This window comes from Triplophysa rosa, linkage group LG22, assembly GCF_024868665.1.
Source record: "Triplophysa rosa linkage group LG22, Trosa_1v2, whole genome shotgun sequence".
In the NCBI taxonomy this organism is placed as follows: Eukaryota; Metazoa; Chordata; class Actinopteri; order Cypriniformes; family Nemacheilidae; genus Triplophysa; species Triplophysa rosa.
Genome location: NC_079911.1, coordinates 3,803,385 through 3,828,781, shown reverse-complemented (window position 1 = coordinate 3,828,781; position 25,397 = coordinate 3,803,385). Strand labels below are relative to the sequence as shown.

Genomic DNA, 25,397 nt, shown 5'->3' with positions numbered 1-25,397 from the left:
CAAGGACAGGGACTAACTAGACTAGAAATAATAACAACACTTGACATAACCACAATAAACTAAACTAACTACAGAACAATAACTCACCCACATGACACAAACAGAACACAACAGAACAATGATCCAGCACGAGACAGAAGACACAAGGGCATTATAAAGGGACAAATCAAAGGGGAACAGGTGTGGGGCATGAACTAATAAACAACCAATAACGAGAGATACAAAAGGGCGGGAACACAGACAAAGACCGGAGAGAGTATCGAAGGCCGACAGGGTCAAAATGGCTCTCTCCACACATAACAAGGGATCCTGCCGTGATTCTACCACAAGATCAAGAAAGACATGACACGACGAGCCGAATCACGACAGAACCCCCGCCTTAAGGAGCGATATCCTGACGCTCCAAAAGGCACAAACAAGACAAGACAATGACAAAAACCATAATACAAGACATGACAAAAACATGAACATAAAAAACCAAACACTGACTATGTGCCGGCTGGAATGCCGGCTGACATACATAGCGCCGCTGGATGCAGCTGGACATACATGGTCCGCTAGATGGCCGGCTGACAACCATGCGCCGCGGATGCGGCTGACAACACTGGCGCCGGCTGGGAGGCCGGCTGGACAGGACATGGCGCCGGCTCGACGGCCGGCTCGACTGGACAGGGCGCCGGCTGGATGGCCGGCTGGACAACACGTGGCGCCGGCTGGATGGCCGGCTGGGAGACCGGCTATCACCGACTGGGCAGACCTGGATGTCGACACGACAGGACCGGACAGGATGTCGGCGGCTGGGCAGCGCTCTCTGGCAGCTGGGCAGCATCTCCGACGGCTGGGCAGCGCTCTCTGGCAGCTGGGCAGCAAACAAGGACAAAACACACAAAAAGAGTCGACTCGACAGGCCTGGGCACCAGCTGGGAGGCCGGCAGGGATCTGCAGCGGGAACAGGACACCAGCGGCCTCAACCCTGGAGGGGAATCCGACGACCTCAACCCTGGAAGGGAGCCCGGCGGTCTCGATCCTTGACGGGGTTCCGGCAGTCTCGACCCCGGAAGGGAGTCCGGCGGTCCCGACTCTGGACTGGAGCCCGGCAGCCTCTACCCTTTAAGGGAGTCCGGCGGATTCAACACTGGAAGGGAGTCCGGCGGCATCGACCCCTCCCGCTGAGATCCCTCTGTCTGCTGGGTCCGACGTTGGCTGGATCATTCTGTCAAGGTTCTCAGGGTGAGACACAGAGACGCCACACCGGAGAGTGGAAGACCATGAGGGACAAAACGTCACTCTCCACATAAAACAAGAGGTTCTATCATGGTTCTGCCACTAGGTCAAGAGAAGCAAGACAAGGTGGGGCAGAACCATGACAATTGGTAACACGCTATGCCACAATAGATTGAAATCTTGAAGCACCCGCAAGGTCCTCCTGCCCAAGAAGGCCCGCCTGGCTCGTCTGAAGTTTGACAATGAACATCAAAATGATTCAGAAAAGGCTTTGGCGAAAGTGCTGGCACTGCTGTGAGACCAAAATTGACTCCTGTTTTTGGAGGGAGAGAAATGCTGACTATGACCCCAAGAACACCAGCCCTACAGACAAGCACAGTGTTGGAAACATTATGCTTTAGGGCTTTTTCTCTGTTACAGGTACAGGATGACTTCACCGCATTGAGGGGCTGAGGGACGGGCCCATGTACCGTAAAATCTTGGACGAGAACCTCCTCCCCTTAACTAGATCTCTGAAGATGGGTCGTGGATGTGCCTTTAACATGACAAAGACCCAAAACATATTGCCAAGACAACCAAAGAGTGGCTTAAGGAAAGCACATTAAATGTCCTAGCCAGACTCTAGACCCTAGTCCTATAGAAAATCTGTGAAGGAGGCGAAAACTCCAATTTGCTGAGCGACAGCCAAGAAACCTTAAAGATTGACAGAGGAGTGGACTAAATGTATCCTGACACATGTGCAAACCTGGTGACCAACTATCAGAAATGTCTTACCTCTGTGCTTGCCAACAAGGGTTTCTTCACCAAGTTATTTTTTCTCGGGGATCAAATACTTATTTCACTGACTGAAATGCAAATCAATTTATAACCTTTATATAACATTTTTCCCCGGGTTTTTTTTAATATTCTGTCTCTATCAGTTAAAATAAACCTACCATAAAAATGATAGACCCTTTATTTCTTTGTAAGCAGGCAAACTTAAAAAATCAGCAGGGGATCAAATAATTATTTCCCTCACTGTAGTAATATATAAAATCATGTTTTTTATTATGTGATCATGTTTTTGATGTGTTTTATTGTGTAAGTTAGCTGTATTTCTTAGTTATGGCGTAAATCAAAACAAACCAACTGCAGTTTGATTGATATTAATTGGAATGCAGAATTAAAAAACATGATTTTAGATTTTTTTTAAAACAGAGTCATCTCATTTTGGAACCAAACTCTTCATATACTAATAGTATATAATAATAGTATAGCAATTACTATAGCCCCTTTATGCTGATTGGTCAAAGAAAAAAAAGTGACGTCATTGGTTATTCCTTTGCACGACAGAATATGAAGTTTTCCACTGTTACAGTTTTACAGATTCTTAACGCGTTTAATGCAACTACATTTCATTTCTTTCTCGTCAAACAATCAGACCAACGTAAAACAACCAGACGAACAAACCATACTGGGTCTTTCTTCTCTGTGCACATTGGATTTGGTTATGAGTTTTGAGGGTATGATAGTGTTGAAAGTCGAACTGTAATCAATGAAGAGCAGTCTGACATAGCTATCTTTATTTTCCAGGTGAGTAAGAATTTTGTGATTGGCAAATGAGATGGCATCATCTGTGGATCTATTTGACCTGTACACAAATGGCGTATGTAATGGGTCCAGGCTGCTGCTTTGAAGTTCAGAGGGGAACTGTGGCCATGCTGAGGGAAAGATTGAAGATATCTGTGGTTACATTGGTCAGTTCTGAAGCACACACCCCGGGATGTTTATTTGGACCTTGTGTGTGTTCACTTTACTTAGTGACTCGTAAAGCTGTGTGGGGATTAGCATCAGTGCCCATTCCACAGTGCCTCAAAGCATACATAGGAGATATTGAGCTCATAAAAGATGTAGAGCTGGTTGCAAATGTCCGGCTTTTGTAGTTTGTGATGTATGATAGTAGAGCTGCACGATTAACCGTTAAAAGATCGCGATCTCGATTCAAACACCCACGCGATCTCATTAATGAAAATCAATGATTCTCGTGTCTAATTTACCTCGGACTAAAATCATAACACTTCAATATGTGCTGGTGCTGCCGCAGAAGCAGAGATAGCATTATTATCATAAGGTATGTAACGACGTCACAAACAGTCTTTTCAACCACACACTATCTGTTATGTCTTATTGCAGACAAGACGCTGGAGACTGTAAATCCTTTCAGTAACTTTATTAACGCACTATCGCATAACATGCAGGCACATGCTCCGTATTCTCTACTTCTTCTTCTCTCTGCCTCTCGATGCAACTCGAGTAGATCGAGTGCCACCTAGCGGTACATTGATGCAACAACATCACATAATCTCCTCTTAGTTAAATGATGCTCCTGTAACCAACAAGTAACATAAAACAGAAAGAACAGCAAATCTGCCATGCATCAACAATTTCACACATAAATGAACTACACCAAGCAACACACCAATTGAATGCAGAAGAATATTCCAAACAACAAGCAACATGAACCAAACTACTCACTATTATTCAGTACTCGACTTTCATGTAAGTATATGATATATATACAGTAAAGTGCAAAAGTCCATGTCAAATTCTGTAACTAATAGACATAGTCCTTTAGCCAACCGGGCTCACGTCTTTCACGTTGTTCTCTTGGACCAGCATCAGAAAACACTGAATTTCCAGACAATGGAACATGAGAGGGCATCACGTTTTCAGCATTGGCTGTCATTCCATTATCCAACTCTCTAGTTGGCAAGGGTGCAAGACACGATGCATGCCACTTTTTCCATCATCCAAGAGGTAAGTGTAAGGACCAACTTTTTTCCTGACCTCAACTAGAGGAGTGAACTTTGGATAAGCTTTTGGTACATGTACAGACTTTTTAATGCGCACTTTATTCCCTGGTTGAAAAGAGAAATGTCGCACTCAATGCTTGTGGTCAAAGCGAGATTTCATGACATCCTGACGTGAGGAAACACGCTTCTGCAGTGGTGTCGGCTCATGACCAGAAGGTGAAGGTTTCAGGACATTGAGACGGGTACGCATTTTCCTTCCATGAAGCAATTCGAATGGGGAAACACCTGTTACAGCATGAGATGTATCGCGGTAAATCTGCAGGAAGTCAGTCACTGTTGATTTCCATGGTGCGGATTGTAGGATTGCTGATTGGATTGTACTCTTGAGAACTCTGTGAAAGTGTTCAATAGCACCATTTGCAGCAGGATGATACACTGAAGTACGAATGTGCTTAATATCTCTCTCTTTCAGGAATGCAGCAAACTCAGGGGAAGTGAACTGAGGCCCATTATCACTGACCAGAGTGGTCGGGTTGCCGTGTCTGCTGAAGACAGAGGTAAGAAATGCAGTCACCTGTTTTGTTGCAACAGACGCAGTAAAGGCTACCTCAGGCCACGTACTATAATAGTCAGTGAGTGTCAGAGCATATCGACAGTCCCAGACAGCAGTCTCGAACGGGCCCACAATGTCTATCGCCAGTTTTTCCCACGGTGCAGAAGGTAAAGGAACAGGCTGGAGTGGAACAGCAGAGGCTTTCGCAGTTTTGTCCAGAGAAAGACATAAATGACAAGCAGCAATTTTCTCCGTCACAAATGTGTCCATGTTTGGCCACCAATACATCTCACGCAGGCGTTGCTTCTTTCTCACAATTCCCTGATGACCCTCATGTGCAATACGGAACAATGACTCATGCAATTTTCCAGGCACAACCAGTCTAGATCCTCTAAACACAAACTCAGCTTGCACACTGAACTCATGTCGGAGCTTGTAGTATGGATGAATCACATGATCCATAGCAGCGGAAGATGAAGGCCATTTACTCGCAATTTGTGCGCGCAACGCAGAGAGTTCAGAACAGTGAGCAGAGGCAGTAGCAAATTCTTCCTGGGATATGGCAATCGGACCAGAAGACAGTAAAGCAACAAACTCGGGTTCTGTTTCTGACTCAGCATCCAAAGGAATTGGCAATGGCAAGCTGGATAAACAATCTGCAGTGTAGTTCTCAGATCCAGCACGATACTCAACTATGTAGTCAAAACAGAGCAACCGAGCAGCCCACCGAGCAATACGCATACCAGCTCTATCAGTCCCTTTTGTGGTCAGCAGTGTCGTTAACGCTTGATGGTCAGTCCGCAATGTAAATCTGCGACCCCACAAGTACGTTCTCCATTTTTCCACCGCCCAGACACACGCCAGAGCCTCCTTTTCAACAGTGGAGTATTTCTGTTCAGCTGAGGACAGTGTTTTGGATGCGAAAGCGACAGTATGTTCTTGACCATCAGTGCCAATTTGAGCGAAGACAGCACCTAGTCCATATGCAGACGCGTCAGTAAAAATGACCACCGGCATCTCCGGGTCAAACCGTATAAGCGCAGGACTGTGAACCAGCAGCTTCTTCACATCATCCAAGCTTTGTTGAGCATCATCAGACCAGCGAAATCCACTCTCATCTCTCAAGCACTCACGCAGAGGCATCACCACGGAAGCGAAATTAGGAATGAATTTGTTGTACCAGGAGAGAAGACCCAGCAAAGAACGCAACTGAACAGCATCCGTTGGTGCAGGTGCATCGATTATTGCAGATAGATGTTCCTGATCCAACTGAATACCCTGCGACGTCACCATGTGGCCTAGAAACTTCAAACTCTGTTTTCTGAATTGACATTTTGACTCATTCAACACCAACCCAGCATCTTTGAGACGTTGCATCACCTTCTCTAGCGCTTGATCATGTTCTTGCAGCGAGCGTCCCCACACGATGATGTCGTCCAGATAATTTGCAACGTTCTGGATTCCTTTTAGAATGATGACCATCATCTTTTGGAATGCAGCTGGAGCAGACGCCAAGCCATAAGGTACCCTGCAGAATCTGAAGAGGCCCTCGTGTGTAAGAAAAGCAGTGAGGTCCCGGCAATCTTCATGAAGAGGTACCTGATGGTATGCACTTTCCAAGTTTATAGTTGAAAACACAGTCGCACCTTGCAGTAATGTCATCATCTCCTCCATGTGTGGCAATGGGTAGCTGTCTACTATAACTGCCTTGTTGGGCCCTTGCAAGTCCACACACATGCGGATCCCCCCCCCCGTTTTCTTTTGGACCACAACAATTGGAGAAACCCATGGAGAAGAATCAATCCGTTCGATCACACCAGCCTGTAAGAGACGTTCCAGTTCTGCGGAAACAGCATCTCTCACGGAGAAAGGTAAGCGACGCAATTTGCATCTGACAGGTGTTACAGAGTCAGAAATGTTCACCTTGTTCGTGAAGTTGTTCACACAGCCTAATGCAGCACGCTGTGATGGAGAAGTGGAGAGAGCACAGACTGGAGCGGATTGTGCCGACTTCAGCACAGTGTGTCCAGTAATTTGCAGCTGAAGTCCCTTAATCAGATCCATGCCTAGCAAAGCAGTGCCAGTGTCAACAATGAAGAAGTGTGCAGGACAGGTAATGCCATATTTAGTGACTGTAGCAGATAAACATCCTAGTACTGAAATCGGCTCTTGTAAGTAAGTAACTAAACAGGCAGCAGGGGCTTGCAACGGCACAGTGCGAAAATGCTGTTCATACAGTTGTTTCGGCAGGATGGACACAGACGAACCAGAGTCCACAGTAAGTTGATGAGACACAGGGGTAGCAGCAGGTGAGGCATGTACGGTCACTTCACACATCAGACGGTCAGTCGCTCCAGGCAGATGGAGAATACAGACCTCTGGCAATTCAACTGAATGCACTGAATGAGTAGGAGCGGAACGGCAGACTCGTGCAAAATGTCCAATCTTATTGCAATTATTACATTTAGCAGATGCAGCGGGGCAGTTCTGTGCGTTTGCAAGATGCCCAGTAGAGCCACAGCGAAAGCATGTTCGAGCTGTTATATATTATATAATAGCTGTCGATATTTTCAACAAGTTGATCACGCAACATATCGTCAAGATTGTCAGCAAATTCACAAGTAGTCGCTAAATCTCTTAATGCAGCAATGTATTGTACTACCGTTTCATCTATCCTCTGTATGCGTTTCCTGAAAGGCATGTCTTTCCACGGCCACATTTCTTTTCAGAACGAAGTGTTGTTCCAAAGCCGTAATAGCATCAGCTAGATCGTCACCGGTATTGGGCAGTGTATAAAACAATCTCTGACCTTCGGTTCCGAGGCAGTGAAGAAGCAAAGCACGTTTTCTGGCTTCTGACCATAAATCCCCAGTAGCATTGATGACTAGCATGTAATTCCGGAACATTTTCAACCATGTGACTAGCGGTATAGCAGGCTCACCGGGACAAAGCAAAAAAGGATTGGGAAATGTAGCACTTACTGAAGCCATCCTCAGAAAATCTTGTACAAAAAACATCCTCGTCGCCAATTTGTTATGTCTTATTGCAGACAAGACGCTGGAGACTGTAAATCCTTTCAGTAACTTTATTAACGCACTATCGCATAACATGCATGCACATGCTCCGTATTCTCTACTTCTTCTTCTCTCTCTCTCTATACAACTCAAGTAGATCGAGTGCCACCTAGCGGTACATTGATGCAACAACATCACACTATCGTTATTTCTGTCCAATGATCACAGAAGTATTGGGATTAAAGCAAAGAGTTGCCAACTCACACGCATGAGACGCGTTTACAAGCTCCTACGCTGCCCAAATTAATCTCACACCAAACAACAGACCAACATATAGAGTAAATACAGCCTGACAACAAAACTGCTCTTATGAGTGTCTTTCTTACATTGTTCTGAATATGCTTCACATCTTAACTAGACAGGTTTGAAACGAAACTATCGATTGCAGACAGTTTGTAGCGCTGACAAATCTGAGTGCGCATTTATATCGTCATTGCGGTAAAACACGTCATCAGAGTGTGTAGCGCTTATCACTGTATTTACGCTAATAGAGAAGCTGCACTATTAGAGCTATTTTAAACTGTTTACAGGTGAGAATACTGCGTTGTTATGTTTATCAGTATTGTCTTTCTTTAAAGACCCCTTCAAGCAGTCTGCAAATATCAGGCAAGACCTTTAATTGCAAGTGTCACCTTATTAATTTTTTTACTGAGAAATATTTCATATACACGTTAATTCAATGCATTAATACTTTTTAGGAAGTTAAACTTTTGCATTTAAAGTTAAAAAAAAAAACACTTTACTTATGGAATTTGTGGTTAAAAATTTCTCACTATAACTACTGTAGGTTAACCATAAAATATGTAATAATTTTGAAGCAAAGTCCTACGTATTACATACCTAAATAAACAATTGTTTTGTCAGAACCTCTAGTAAATTATGTATTACTTTTAGTCATCATTCAGAATCGTAAAAGAATCGCAATCTCTACTTGAAACAAAAGAATCAGGATTCTCAATTTATCCAGAATCGTGCAGCTCTATATGATAGGACATGCCACATTTTACTTGAGTCATCTGAAGTGTTGTGATGTTCCAGTCTTCCAGTTCTCTGCTTTGGCAGCCTTTATGCCCTTGCGAACATCATATCTTGACTTTTTGTAAGCATCAGAGTGACCAAATTAAAAGCCATGAAATGATCATGTGGACTGTACCATAACTGTGCAGTCACCCATGGTTTCTGATTTAGATATGTGCAAATGGTCCTCTGTGGTATGATATTGTCTATGCATGTGCTCATATATGCTGTAACAGTAGATGTGTATTCATCAATGTACTGACTGAAATTCAAATCAACTTATAACATGTATACAAAAAAAATTCCCGTGATTTTTTTTATATTCTGTCTCTATCAGTTAAAAGAAACCTACCATAAAAATGATAGACCCTTCATTTCTTTGTAAGCAGGCAAACTTACAAAATCACCAGGGGATCAAATAATTATTTCCCTCACTGTATGTTCATTAGGTAGTCGTAGCTTTTTATTAATAATAATAATAATGTTATGAGCCTCTCCCCCTTACTGATTGGCCAAAAAACAGGGTTTACTGCTGTTGCATTCATTCAGTTCTGGTTTACTTGTTGGCTTCACCTTGATCCTAAAGTCTTCCCCATCATGATTCAGGCAAATCAAAAGAGCAAGCTGCCTATTCAAGTTTCTTTAAAACCTGCACACATTTAACACTTTTGTCAAGTGTAAACAATGTTGTCAAATGTGATTAAGTCACATATTTTTTTTAAATGGACATTGATGGTAGCAGGGTTAATTGATAAAGGGTTAAATCCATTAATAAATTACGGTGACAGGTTTAAACAAATAACACAATCTACTGTGCTGCAACATCACACTCAGAATAAAAGCGAGTGGCCCTAGATAATATGATTTTGCATGTTAAAACCACTGTTAAAGGAGCTTTATGTGTCATTGATGTCTAGCAGTTGAACTTGGTACCGTAATCTAAATTCTAAATATTGGACACAGCTTTTTCCCTGCCCCCCTCCTCCACAAACTCAACGCACACATGCAGTGCATGTGATAGTGGAAAGCATTGAGTCTTACACTTTTAACACTTTATCTGCTATAATTGTTACGTTTCCAATGCTTTTGTTGTTGTTTTAGATGATGTCTAGGCTTTTTAGAAAGGGTGGAAAATGCATCTCTGACCCAGATTGGTTTATTATATATATATTATATATATCCTAAATATCTACAAATATATTATAGTATTTTATTGATTTAGTACAGTAAACATCTTACAAACAGCTCCTTTAAGATATTATCCCACACAATATACAGTATATCGCACACCCCTACTAATGACAACCCAATGTCAGCTGTCTCTTTTATGCCCTTATTTACACATGACAGGAAATGTTAATAATGTTAATATTACGTGAACTTCACTTGATTGGAAAAGAACAAAACCAAAAGTTGTTTTCAACTTACTTGAGGCATTCGTTACTTTTTACAGCAACTTTGAGTCACTGTGCAACTATTCCAATTAAAGGCCCTAAAATAGCCACTATTGAAATGAGGATGCCTTGTGTGAAAACATATGGTGTGAAAATGTATTCTAAGAATAAAACATCATGCAGACTTTCTCATATAAATCTGGCAGTGTGAATATAAAATGCATGAAAGAAGACATCTACTTAATGACACCCTAATGAATGTATCCACATGTATAAAATATATTTCACAATAAACCTACAATATTATTTGAGGTCCATGATTATTTAGGCATTAATCCTACCTGCAACTCTGATGTCACAGGCAAGTGCCATCTCAAGACCTCCTCCAAGAGCTGCCCCATCAATGGCTGCAATTGTTGGCATGGGTAGATTACCTAAAAAGCGTGTCATTAAAAATCGTCTATTAACCATCTGAGCTTCAGAGCAACTTTTTTTTGGCTAAGACCAATAACTAGAGAGCAGGGTGACCATTGGTCAATATAATGATATATACACAGTATATAGTATTATATGTAAAAATGTACATACAATTTAAAGATAGCAAAAAAATGTGAATTAAAAAAAATTGACAATTAAAATGACAACACAATATCACTTAAAAACAACAACAGAAACTATTTGAAACCATTAATATTTACTATGAATAAGTCCCTGTGCTGATATATTAGACATTATACTTCATAACCACATATACAGCCGCTGAAAAATTTAAAGCACCATTTCGGTTTTTCTAAATTTACTTTTTATAGTTATGGGATTAGGTAAAATTATTTTTTTTCATTCTGTGAACTACTAATAATATATCATTTTTGCTATTTGCATTTATTTGCAGAAAATGAAAACTGGAGAAACGGGTCAAAATAACAGAAAAGATGCTCTGCATTTTTTCAGACCTGCAAAGAAGGTCCTCATACCTCATACTGCAAAGAAAACAAGTTTATATTTATTTTTAAGCAATACATCAGTAATATTTGTATATGTATCTAGGAAAAGTAAAAAAAATTATAATAGCCTCGCATTTGTATCACAGTTTTCATGTGTCTTGTCATTCTGGAAGGCTTTCACATTGCTGTTTAATGACTTCACTGTATGTCACACTCCCGAGGTTTGATATTATTGAAATACAACAAACACTGGACTGGAATGGCCACAATACATCTAGAAATGCTGATTTGAAATTAAAATTTGGAATGGTCTATTAATTTTTTCAGCGCCGGTATATGGAGAGAATATAGAATATATTGAAGCTTGTAATGTAATTTAACTTTTGTCAGAATTCTGAATTGATTTCTTGTAAATATCCGAATTTATCAATCACAGTTATCAATACACTTCAAAAAGAGCCCTTGTGCAAACCATCTGTATTTACATTGTACAATTACACAGTCATAACAAACAATTTGACTGCTTGTGTATAATATACAGTGCCTATAAAAAGTATTCATCCCCGTAAATTTTTTCACAATTTGTTATGTTGCTGCCTTATGTTAACATTCTATAGCGGTTACTGTTCGTATACGTTTTTTCAAATTCTTTATCCTTAAAATTAATCACGCACAGAAACCTTGCATACTGAGTCCGATGCATATTAAAGGGGTCATATGGCGCGAATACGTGTTTTTCTGTGTCTTTGGTGTGTTATTAGTTGCCCATTAGACATGTGTCGGAACAAAACATGCATTCTATCTAAAAGCGAATGCTCACCCAGACCTGCCTGAAACGCCTTGTGTAACCACACCCCCACAAATCTACGTCAGTTCATGGTATGATTTGACCAAGACCACCCAAATGTATACGCAAGTAAGATGGGCGTATCTGTCAGCACAATTGCTTTGGAACCTGATGTTCCAAACATGGTAAGAGGCGTTACATTTCCGTCACACGCTTGCAGTATTCGACCAATCACTATGCACTGGTTAACTGCCCAATCAAAGCACACCTCGTTTTTCAGAGCGATGAGCTTTGTAAAAAATCCACGCGTTTCAGAGAGGCGGGGCAAAGAGAAGATACAAACATGCACGGTATGTGGAAAATACAGCGTTTTTGAACCTTAAATCGTGCATACACGATAATATTCGTTTTAGCCCTGTCATTTGACCCCTTTAATTAATCCGTTGTGGAAAAAAATAATCGCAAAACAATATATCCTGACACTGCTTTCGCTCTGCCTCTCTCCTTATCTCTCCTTTCATCCCTTGCTTCTCTCCATTGACAGTACTGGCTCACTAGGTAGGCTGTCCTCACTCTCTCTGCCTGCATTTTCTTGCATACCTTTCAACACTACCGTTTTTCACACCAATCTGCCGCCATCCATCCGCTTTGTTATTTCTCCCGTGAAACATAATTTTCGTTTCGCAAACGGATCCCAGATTTTGGTAATGATGCCCAAATGTTGAGGTATGGTCTTCTTGCATTTAACACCGTGGCTAGAAAATCCTGTTAAATACTATCCTGTTATCAAGCTGTTCCGCAATCATCTGCTCATCTACCACACTTCTGTTTTTGTAATCCACATTTTGTTTCTCATATAATACTTTGTGCTGCGAGACAAAGTGCACCGAGACACCATCCTGGATTTTGGCGCTCGTTTGTACGGGGTCTCTGAATTGTCAAAACGCCTCTAAAAATGCTTGCTACGGGTGCAAAAAACAGAAAAATCGATTGCACATTGCACTCAGATACAAATGTATGTTCTGTCATGGAAGAAGCACAGAGACGGCCCAGATGCGGTGAAAACCAAACTTTATTGACTCACACGAGAAATAGTACTATATAGACCCAACCGCGAGCGTTTAAGCCCACGGTGGTGAGAGGTGACAGTGTTCGTAGCAGCAGCCGTAGCGACCCAGCCGCAAGCGTGCCAGCCCGTGGTGGTGAGGAGTACAGATCCCCGGAAGGGGCAGAACCCGGCGTCGAGGACGGGGAAGGGAGACCCAGTGAAGAGGAGCAGGATAGAGAGCCGGGGAGCCTCACTCAGACCGAAATGTGCATCTCCATAAAGTTGGTCAGCAGCAGGAAGCATGAAGTGCTCTAAAACTTCCTGGTATACGGCTTCGTTGACTTTGGACCTCAGAAAACACAGTGGACCAACACCAGCAGATGACATGGCACCCCAAACCATCACTGACTGTGGAAACTTTACACTGGACCTCAAGCAACGTGGATTCTGTGCCTCTCCTCTCTTCCTCCAGACTCTGGGACCCTGATTTCCAAAGGAAATGCAAAATTTACTTTCATCAGAGAACATAACTTTGGACCACTCAGCAGCAGTCCAGTCCTTTTTGTCTTTAGCCCAGGCGAGACGCTTCTGATGCTTCCTGCTGCTGACCAACTTTATGGAGATGCAGATTTCATTTTCCAACAGGACTTGGCACCTGCACACAGTGCCAAAGCTACCAGTACCTGGTTTAAGGGGACCATGGTATCCCTGTTCTTAATTGGCCAGCAAACTCGCCTGACCTTAACCCCATAGAAAATCTATGGGGTATTGTGAAGAGGAAGATGCGATATGCCAGACCCAACAATGCAGAAGAGCTGAAGGCCACTATCAGAGCAACCTGGGCTCTCATAACACCTGAGCAGTGCCACAGACTGATCGACTCCATGCCATGCCGCATTGCTGCAGTAATTCAGGCAAAAGGAGCCCCAACTAAGTATTGAGTGCTTTACATGCTCATACTTTTCATGTTCATTCTTTTCAGTTGGCCAAGATTTCTAAAAATCCTTTCTTTGTATTGGTCTTAAGTAATATTCTAATTTTCTGACATACTGAATTTGGGATTTTCATTAGTTGTCAGTTATAATAATCAAATTAAAAGAAATAAACATTTGAAATATATCAGTCTGTGTGTAATGAATGAATATAATATACAAGTTTCACTTTTTGAATGGAATTAGTGAAATAAATCAACTTTTTGATGATATTCTAATTATATGACCAGCACCTCTACATTATATTTAGTCTACTAAAATCTAAATGGTTTAAATCATTTACTTGGCGTAATTAAATGTTCCATACAAAGATTCAACTGTTTTGACATAATTTACTTCACCTTAGAATGAAATTAAACCAGGTCATTACCTTTATTTTTCAGAAAAGTTTAGTAACTAGATTTGCATTGTTGGAACACAGAATATTAGACCATGAACGACATGTTCCAGTTCATTCAATCCCATTTGACGTCAATTGACGCGTGTTCATTCAGTTCATTCAACCAATGAAACGCTCTGACAGGGCTCACACTCAAAGGCTATTGGCTCATGGCATGCCTCTTTGAAGAAAGAGCTGCACTGTCTTTGCTTGATACAGCAATGAATGAGTAATAGCTTTCAAAAGACATATTATATAAATTGTATTACATTTCTTTAGTCATGCAAACATGTTACATATTTGGTTCGAATGTACAATTTGACTCACTTCATCACTTCTATAATCAGTAGAGGACAGCGCTGGTTTTCTTTTGGCTGACTATGTTGCATTTCACGTTATGCAGCAGCTCGTGTTAAGTTAACATAGGCATATAAAAACCTTTGAGCTTGCCTTTGTAATGTGTTTCGGGGTGACTCGCCTGCAGTCACGCTTCAAGTTTGCGGCGTTTTACTGGCGATCGTGAAGGAAAATAGACGCTTTGTAAACCGCATGGAGACACAGAAATACATGTCTGTGCTTCCCCTTCTCCCAGAGACTTCTCTCTACCGTTTATATGAGATAAGCACATGCGCGCAAACTGATATCCGCCAGGTGGGACAAGAATATTTTCGTTTCGTTTTTATTAGTTGACGAAAATGTCAGTATATTTGTATTACAGTTTTCGTTATCATGCATTCATTTTTATTTAATTATCGTCTCGTTTTCGTCAGTGAAAACATTTTAAATTAACACAGCTGCCAAATGCGTAAATTTAAATGTAATCGCTCCGTCTCATACACAGTGATTTGCCACAGCTTGTAAAGCACAGGTATGGCACAGGTCAGGCTACGGTTATGCACTCTGGCGTCCATTATACCAGACATATCGCAAGCTCTGCGTTCACTGCAGGACGAGCTGCAGTAATCAGAGGATGCCAGAGCTATGCACTCGGCTGTGTCAAACCTCCCAAAACAAAGGGGAGCAACTAAGAAAATCCTGCCCACTTTGTAAAGAGGCTCACAGACCTCTCAGTAAATGCCCTTTTCTACCACAGCCAGACAGAGCTTTTATTGCAAAAGCGTGGCTGGCTTACTGTCCATGTAATCCTATGGCGGTACATCGGGTTCACATCCTGCAGTCACCATGCCTTGAAACTTTTCATAGTCACATCCACGTAAGGCAGACCATTGACAGTAGTGCAACAGGTTAAAATCACCAACACAGTCAACACGTCAGGCAGACGGCTCCTCGCCATTGATGGTAGTCGTTGAAACACAAACATGCTTTCAGAGAGCTGGACACAAGCTATTTTTCGATGGCCTTGTCGTGCTAGACATCAGGTCTGTGTGGGGTCAGACACATATGAGTACGACAGACATGCTATTCGGCAAACTCACATTCTACGCGCCACCTCAACACATACTGTGTGTTACTGTCCGTTAGTTTACAGGTTCCCAGTTGCGGCGTGCTTCTTATAGGGTTCGCTTAACTGACTGTTATAAAGTTGACTCTTTTCCAGGTGCTGTAGGTCAATGCTACAACAGGGCTGCATGTGAGAGCAAAGATGAGCGTGAGGTGTCACATAGCGCTGCCCAAAGTGATCCGGATATCCCCTTGGTGATTGCGATGCCTGCTTCTCCCCCGCGGTCTGATGACAGCAGATGCCCGGAGGCTAGGAGTGTGTCCCCATCTTCAGTAGAGGCCAAGTGCTCTGAGGTGGCCCCCCCTCAGCTGTCCCAGAGCCAGCTCTTTAGGGCGGTCTGGTCATCCCCGACAGGTTGCAGGATTTTGAGGTGTACTAGACAGGTTGCAGTCAGCTGTATCTTTGCTAAATTAGTTGTTGTTTGCGATAATACATTGCACTGATGTTCGCTGTGGTGCAGTTTGCCCTGCACAGTGGTTCATATCATTTATGTTGTGTTGTTGTCATTGTTGTGTATGCGGTCGCCATTAAATGCATGACTAAGTTTATCTCTCGTGTCAGCAATTTATTGAGCCTCAGCTACACACTGGCACTGGGCTTTATGACAGAAAGGCCAGCCCCAAGCCGTCAGTGAAAACACATGAAAACTTTTTGCACATAAGCACTTAAAAGAATCTTTCAAACTGTGAGAAATAAGATTCTCTGGTTTGATAAATCTCAGTTTCAAGCATCATGTCTGGAGAAAACTAGACACAGCTCATCACCTGCACAATACCATCTCAACAGTAAAGTGTGGTGGTAACAGCATCATGCTGTGTATGAGTTTTTCAGCAGCAGAGACTGGGGGACTTGTCAGGGTAGAAAGAAAGCTCAACGTCAAAAAATACAGAAATAGTCTTAATGAAAACCTGGTTCAGATGATTCAGAACCTCAGACTGGGCAAAATGTTTGTTCTCCAACAGGACTAAGCACATAGCTAAAACAATGCAAAAGTGGCTAAAAGCGTACCTCTGCCATAAAATGACTTAAATTACTCACCCTAAAGTCTCCTGTCAACTCTAGGATCTCCGTTTATCTCCAGAAAGCAAATTAAGACGTAACCATACTTCAAAGCACTGAAAGTAAGTAAATCCGAGGTCAACACTGCACAATGCATGAGCGTGGCACTGACGAGCATGCGTCATGCAGTACACTGTCATTGCGTCACGGTGCTCTCCTCAACGCGCGTTGCAAACTAACACCGAAGTCTGAAAATTGTTGAATATAGTCGGTATTTTTGTTTGTTTGCGCACAAAATGTATCCTTGTCACTTTATATCAGTGGTTCTCAAACTTTTCAGATCAAGTACCACCTTTAATAAAATGAGTTGTTTCAAGTACCTTCTAATGACCATCATAGAAAATCATATGACTAAACACTCAAATTAATAGTAGAGCTGTGAATCTTTATCTTTACACCTCGTCCTCCAATTCTAATGGATTATTAATAATACAAACACTTTTTATTTACCAGATAATAGTAAAAGTGGACACAAAACACTTTTCTGTAGTGCACTGTAAACAGGGCTATGTAAATGACTTTTATGGGGGATTTACTTAAACATCAAGAGAACAGCTGTATATCGTCGCTGTAGGGCGGAATCCTCGCATCTCCAAAACCATTATTTTTCAGGAAATTAAAAAATTGCATATTTTTTGAGTTATTAAACATTGTATCGTTAAAGTTGGTATTATACCTTATATTGCTATCATATACTGTTGTGTACCAACATTAACACAACATTTCCCCAAAACCATGTTTAATTGGAGATACAAGGTTTATGACTTGGGAGCAGAGAGATACGAGATTACGCTGTCATTGATAAGAATGGTACAGACACAGACGTCGCTGCTGCCAGCAGTGTTCATCAAAGTCTGCTGTCGCGTTGAGCCTTTTGACAAGAGACGAGGCTTTAAGAGCTAATGAAAGCTAATGATTGTGGCTACATACATCTTCCTAAACTCTATTTTAAACGTTAGAGCTATGAGTGATGCAATACCAAAATAAAATGTTAAACAGGCTGTCTAATATAGTCGGAAATTATTCTGCACGCAAATAAAGTCGGCGGTCGCGTTGAGCCTCTTGACAAGATAAAAGGCTTGAATCATTAACCAAAGCTAATGACTGTGGTTACATACATATTCCTAAACTCTATTTTAAAGGTTTAAGAACTATAAGTGATGTAATACAAAAAACGATGAGCTGACTAGGCTGTCTAATAGGCGGAAATTAGCCGAATCTGCTCGCAAACTTACCTTCGTGGCTCACGGGCTTCCTTCTGCACCGAAGCATTACAGCTATCAATTTTTAACAAAACAGGCCTACTCAAATGTATATAACCTAACTATTTTCACTCGTTATTGTCTAAAAAAAACTTTCAATCAGGAGACGTAATGCCGAGAAGCTCCCGCGGAGTGAAGAAGAGGTGGAGTTACGAGACTTCTCAGACAGTTGAAGTGTCCAATGGAGTTAAGACATTTGCTCTCAAGCTATTTTCAACACTTTAGATTGGTTAATAATTTGTAAAAATAACAGACCCACATGCCGACTGACCAATAGCATCGATTTGTGAAAAAATATGAAATTGACCAAATTTGGACATAGGAGGTTTCCGCCCGACAGCAACGATATAACAAACAGAGACTCACACTTTACTGCAGCGGCTCACCCTTCATAGATTTAACCTTGAGTAGATGCAGACGCGTGTTGAATTAGCGCTTTACAGCAATAACAACAGCTTTAAACAGCGGTTCAAGTCCAGAAAAACATGAGAAACTTAATTTACACGCAGCTCATCGGAAAAGAGAGAGAGTGAGATACTCACAAGCGTCTGTCTGCTACCGCTCTGTGTTTGAGCTGCCTGTCACACGGCTGAGTAACATCGACCAATGATAAATAAACGATAATTCATACAACTATATTAAAATTTCACATAGGCTGAGATGTATTCTGTATTTATCTATCATGTATTTAACATTTTGGAATTGTTTTTAAAACATGAAATGTAAATTCATATATAGTTTTTAATTTTCTGTCGTGTCATGTACCACAAGGGGTCTCTTCAAGTACCACTAGTGGTACACATACCACAGTTTGAGAACCACTGCTTTATATAATTAAAGCTGAACCACTTGAGTTACATGGACTATTTCAACGATGTCTTTACTCACTTTCAGCGCTTTGAAGTTTGGTTATGTTGCAGTCTATGGAGGAGTCTGAAAGCTCCAGAACTTCAACAAAACTATCTTAATTTGCATTCTGGAGATAAATGGAGGTCCTAGGCTTGATAAACGACTTTAGGGTGAGTAATTTATGACAGAATATTCATTTTTGTGAGCAGGATCCCTTTAAGGACAACTCTTTAAATGTCCTTGTGTGGCCCGGGCCTCCTGGGCTTGAACCCTACTGAACATCTCTGTAGAAATCTGAAAATGTCTGTCTACTGATGGTCCCATCCAACCTGGCAGAGTTTGAGAGGATCCGAGGAGAAGAATGGCAGAAAATTGCCTAATGTAGATGTATAAAGTTTGTCCCATCATACCCAGAAAGACTTGAGGCTGTAAAGGTGTTTTAACCTGTGTTAATGCTTATGCATGTACTTATTTCCTTTTAAAAATAAAATAAAAGTTGTCACAAATCTGTTTTGTCATTATAGTGTATGGAGTGTAGATTGATGTGACAAATGTAACAACATAACAAAATGCGAAAAAATGGAGGGGGATGAATACTTTTTTAGGCACTACCTTAGTAGCTGTCTGGTTAAAGATTTGACAATATTTAAACTTCTACAAATATGATATTTATTTAAACAAATATGTTTTACTGTTATGGTTTACCTACCAAGCTCTGTTATTAGGGTCCTTGCTTTAGCAACAAATGGTCCTACTTCACTCTGGTGCATCTTTGCTCTTTCTTTTAAATCTGCACCTGTTTAAACAAACACATGTTGACAACTGAGTGAGTTTGTTTTTGCGTTTAAATATCTCAGAAGAAGAAAGTGATATGGAATAAGGGTAAGTAAATTATGAGAAAAATCATTTTTAAAGTGGATGCTCGTTCAGTGTCTGTGTCTTAGGGACCCGAATAAACTGTATCTCCAGCGCTACCCTGACAGCTTACTTCACAAGCATTTCACTATTTAATTTGAGAACACACTGAAAAGGACTTTGAGGCGAGCCATCAAATACAAGTCTTATTAACAATGACAAACCTATATGATAAGACTGTAGTGTGCTATATTATTTATTAAAATATTAAAAAATATTATTATTTTAATATGATAAATTAAAGTAAATGTGCTTGAAATTATAAAATAATAATTAAATGTAAGCAGACATTTATTTAAAACAAAAGATGTTAGATACTGATTTTTATTATATAGTTGTACATAGTTGTACATTGTGCCCTATTTTTGTGGATTTTTTTTCTGTAAGGTTCAAAAACGCTATAGTATCTAGAATTTTGATATAGTTTATGAGTAAATACTCATAAAAAGCACACAAAGACAAACACCGTCCTTTTGGATAAAGCTTAGTTTTAATTCGGTGGGAAAATGTCGCTTAAGGTCTGGCTTTCCCGGCACAGGGATCGCCTCTATTCCTTTATATTTAGGTAACCAGGGTTTTTCCTGCATAGAGAAATTGGAGGCGGCCGCCTCCCGTCAAATGTCCTGCCGCCTCAGGCTCTTGCCAAAATTATGTTGCGAGTCTTCACAAGAAATGCTGCATGCATTTAACAGACTGTCATTTGTAACTGCAGTTGCGACATTACGCCACAGTGGAGGCGCTGTTTCGTTATCAGTACACTGAGGCGCTAAAAATAGTTGCAGAACAAGAGCCAGTCTGTGTTTCACGGCTGTTTGTTTTGCATCCAAGTACGTTTAATTTCTTGAAATTTATTAAATTAACACGACGTACATCATTGTAATGTCTTTAGCTGTGCAGTTGGGATCGTTGAATCAGCGTATACTCAGGGCCGGATTAACATAAGGGCTAGGTGGGACTGAAGCCCCAGGGCCCGTGGAAGGAGGGGGCCCTTGATTGGCTGGAGGAAATGGGAGCTGTCCTTACATCATTGATTGACAATTCATATTGGCGGTTGATTATAAAATAACAAGAAACTATTGGAAAATGTTCCTGACTGATATAATTCACCGTCCAATCAAAATCATTTTACAGTTTACGCCATTATATCAGGAAACGCCTCTTTGCGTCAGGCATGTCGAGAATATGAAGTATTCGGCTTGTCTCGCTGGTGTTCAAAAAAGTGACAGTGGTGCACAAAAAGGAGAAATAAAGTTGAAAGGGGAAGACGTGAGGCTAATCTTACAGCTAAAACTCCAAAACTAACTACTTTAGTTCCCTTTTGGACAAAACATCCATGCACGAGGAAATTCCCGGGTGCAGCGGCAATAAACAATTAGCATCACCCCCCGTCGCAGATCAATGTGCTTTACATGTTGAAGGTGAGTTAGCAGCAGCAGTAAGTTATTGCTCTTATAACCAACCAGTTAGAAAGCAAGGGTTTTATGAATGTTTACTTTGCCCCTTTAGATGAAAATGACAGTAATAGTCCGGTGAACTGTGAAATATTGGATCCAGCTCTTACATCAGACAGCACATCTGATCGGTAACAAATGCGAGGGAGAGGAGAGCGCTCCTTCTCAAAGTTATATTGTATTAAGTCTCATTTGTGGACAAGAAAGACTGAGCCATTTAACACGGATGTTCCTGGAATACGACATGTCGCGTGGTTAAAAGCATGGATTTTAACGATATCATTAGGATTTTTTGCTAAAGAAGACTTTTTATCGGTAAGTAAATAATATAAAATTTGTCGGCTGTCAACGTTAACGTGTTAACCCATGCAATATTTTTTTCCAATAAAAATATTTTACGCAATTAAAGCAGCATCCGTTTGTTTTGTCATCCTTTGTCTAGCGTTACATTATATAACCACGCTCTTATTCATGTAGGCTTTTAAACCACTTAAGCGCGATTTGAAACAGTTGCTTTTACACATTCAGTGTAGATAGACAGACAGCTTCTAGCTATGGTATGTGGCAAAACGGAACGGGACAGCTCTTAAAGGGGCCGCATTCTTCAATCTGCTGCTGTGACTCCTGTCACTAATGTTAAAGTCCCCGTGAACCGGAAGTTGCGATTGTTTTTACTTCCGTATTTTGACGCATTTCCGAGTGAAAGGGAATTTCATGGCTTTCGTCTTTCTCTGCAATTTGAATGTATGTATAAAAACATTAAAAAACGTTGCATTTTCAAATGGAACTGGCAGCCGACTGACAGTTGAAGGGGAGGAGTTAACAGATGCTCCGCCCAAGCCATTCTAACGTATGTCATTGAAGATGGAAAGTCATTACAGGAAGAAATGAATTAAATGTGTTTTGTAGCTTTAGTAAGAATTCGTCTATATTTAATTTAGAATTTAGCATTAAAGACTGTAAAGTGTTCTGTATATTTCCTACCTGTTAGACATGATAGCTCTCAGTTATACTGTTGAAAGGCTATAATTAATGTATTTAGATCAAATAAATAGAAAAGTAAATATAAGAAATAAATATTGCGTTAATATTTATGTTTTTTAATAGCATTGAAAGTTTAGTATGTGAACTTGTGCTTATATAAAATAGAAATTAAAAATAAGTATTAACTATAAAATTTAATTACTATAACAGAAAATTAGATAAAATAATTAGAAAAGTAAATATAAGAAATAAATACAAAATTAAATTAAAATAGTAGAAAATTAGATAAAATAATTAGAAAATTAAATATAAGAAATAAATATAAAATTAAATTAAAATAGTAGAAAATTAGATAAAATAATTAGAAAATTAAATATGATAATAATAATAGCAATAAAATGTAATAAGCACTGTAGAAGACACTGCGGCGTGGCAATAAAATGAAGGGGGCCCTTGGGTTTGCTATAGCCCCAGGGCCCAATGTGTTCTTAATCCGGCCCTGCGTATACTGTACACAGCAAGTTCCCCAGTTTGAACGCACATTGCGTTCAGAACGACTCGCACACGAATGACTCATTTGAACAGATTCATTTAAACTATAAGAATATAAGACTAGCGAATATAAGAGATCATTGAATCATTTAAAATGAACCACAGAGAAGGCAAAATGTGAATGAGCTTTGATCATTTAGAAAGACTGGTTAATTCAGTTGGCTATTGTGGGCTGAAAAGTTAGTTGAAATCATAAAAAAAACTTTATTTGTTTAAAAAAACATTTCTGTTTGGTTGAATAGAAGTAGTGTTTTATATAACTTAATAATTGTAATTTTTATCTAATTTTATTAGAACTTTTAATATGTCAAACTCAAAGTCACTTTGGTTAAGCCACTTAAAGGTACGGTAGGCCTACGTGTGTGTGTACAAGATCAGGATGGCACCACCTCCGCCTCATTTTGAGCCAGGAAAAACCCTGGGTAACCTTTCAACATCTCCCTAAAATACATAAAATGCAGTTTGAATGATGACTATAACAACACATTTCGCTAACAATTAAAAGCAACTGATGAGTGTAACTATTATGACTAAAACCTAACTCACAACTATTACAAAGGATACAAACAATCCTTGATTCTCTACAAGGCAACATAACACATTTAAAGTCAGGTGTGAAAATGATCATTGTTATTGTTATTATTTTATCTTCTGGGAAAAAATCTATCTTTTGTAGCTTTTAGATGGCATTACTAAATGAAAAAAGCTATTTAAACAAAATAACATCAATTTGAAGGAAAAGTTCATCTCAAAATCAAAATTATCAAATTTGTTTCTCACCCACATGACGTTCAACATGTTTTAAGACCTCCCGGCGTCTTCGGAACACAAATAAAGATATTTTAGGAGATATCCGAGAGATTTCCAGGCCTCCTCATAGACATCACGGTTATAGTTGTTGTCAAGGTCCAGAAAAGTACTAAAGACATTGTTAAATTGGTCGATCCATTCATAGTGGCTCACTAGAATTTTTTTGAAGTGACGACAATACTTTATTTGCAAAAAACAAAACAAAATAACGACTTTAATCGATATATTCTCCTCTGCCTTGTCAGTCTATGGTGCGTGTTCACAAGAGCATTTCGACTTTTAAAATAATCAAAAGCATTTTGTTTATGGCACACAGTCGTGATAGCCACAGTGGTGTAAAAGTCTAATGAAAAGATTAGGAAACATCAGTGATGCCACTGATGTGTCACTTGAAGCTTGTTATTTACGTTGATGAGTGACACTGGCGTTTGTGATGTGATGTCCGATCTCTTCCATATAGCCTTAACATACAACTTTCTGTGTAGACTTGAACGAGGACGTTTGGTTTCCTCAGCGGATTTGCGCGTATGATCAATGAATATGATCAGCTCTGTGCTATCGTGTCTCTGAACCTGAGGACACTCACGTGCAACCACTCGCGTGACAGTAATGCAAAATTAAGACTTTGATATTAATGTTTACAATGTCTGGATCATCTCCCATCACCCATCTAGTGCATTATGCGTCATTCACCATGTAGGACATACAGGGCTGGGTGATGTGACGATGTTATCGTATATCGCCGATGTCTCGCAAATATCCTGATGTCAATTACAACAGACAGATACCAGACGATAATCGATAATAATGGAAAATACGCATTATGGCATTATCATGTGATGTAGGCTTTAGCGTGAACGTTAATGTTCATATGCCCAGGCAGTCAGTAACAGTAACAGAATTTTGGAAACGCTGTTTTGTTCGGTCAGTTGAAAGTGCTGCTGTTTTCTGGCGGTCGCTGCAGAGATAGACCAAGAGAAATACGAGCTGCGTCGGCAAAGCAAAACTTCACGCTCGCGTCGCGGGGCTGTACCGGTGTTCGAATTGTCCTACCCTGTCAGATTTTCCTACCGCAGGGCAAAACTTAATATAATCTAAACCACATCGACAAAATAAACAGGATGATTTCACAATGCAAAATACCCTGTCAGATAGTCCTACCATCTTAAAATAAACACAAAATAAATTTACAGCGTAAATACCCTGTCAGATTATCCTACCAGCATAAAAGAAACATGTAGGATTAATTTACAGCGCAACAACCAATCAAATTGTACTATAGGTATTAAATAATATGTAGAATGATTTAACAATGAAAATGTTGTTAAATCATTTTAACATCGAAAGGCAACGAAAATGCCTGCGTGCGTATTTGTTTGGCATTTGGCGGGTCCAGAACGAATGCCCTCCTGGTCTGTATCCGCAGATTGATAGTCTGCGCAACGTTGCATGAAGTCAAACACATCCGATATTATCGGGTATCGCGGTGATTTTAAAGTCGATTATCGATTAAAAAAAATTAACACATCGCCCAGCCCTAAAACATAATAAACGTGCGAACAAGTGGCTGATTTGTAGTGATGTTTCGTTCGTGAACAAATCGTTCTTTTTGAACGAATCTTTTAAGTGAACGAATCGTTCTCGTTCACGAAATGCAATGACTCATATTTCTCGTTCACTGAAATCTCTCCCTCGAGCACAGAACGTCTAGGCTTAAAAGAGTGTCTAAACCACGAGCCAATGGAGTTCGAGAGTGAGCTTTGACAAAGCCCTTCACTGAACGAGCCTGTGTTTGAGTCTGAACGAGACCCGCTGATTCTCGTTCGTGAACTAAATGAACGATCAGTCA

The 25,397-nt window shown here is 40.4% G+C and overlaps 1 protein-coding gene across 4 annotated transcripts in view; it reads right to left on the bottom strand.

Moving 5' to 3' along the window:
* The window catches only part of auh (AU RNA binding protein/enoyl-CoA hydratase), an 80,893-nt gene that overhangs the window by 52,179 nt on the left and 3,317 nt on the right, over nucleotides 1–25,397 (bottom strand). Inside the window, exons 4-5 of one of the 4 annotated variants that reach the window (XM_057321905.1) lie at nucleotides 19,546–19,632; nucleotides 10,396–10,488 (exon numbers count right to left, since the gene is read on the bottom strand). The exons of 1 other annotated variant lie outside the window; for it this stretch is intronic. In XM_057321905.1, the coding sequence (XP_057177888.1) occupies nucleotides 10,396–10,488; nucleotides 19,546–19,632 (180 nt within the window). The remainder of the gene's footprint in view (nucleotides 1–10,395; nucleotides 10,489–19,545; nucleotides 19,633–25,397) is intronic. 2 more of the 4 variants (XM_057321908.1, XM_057321907.1) reach the window with 2 other exon arrangements.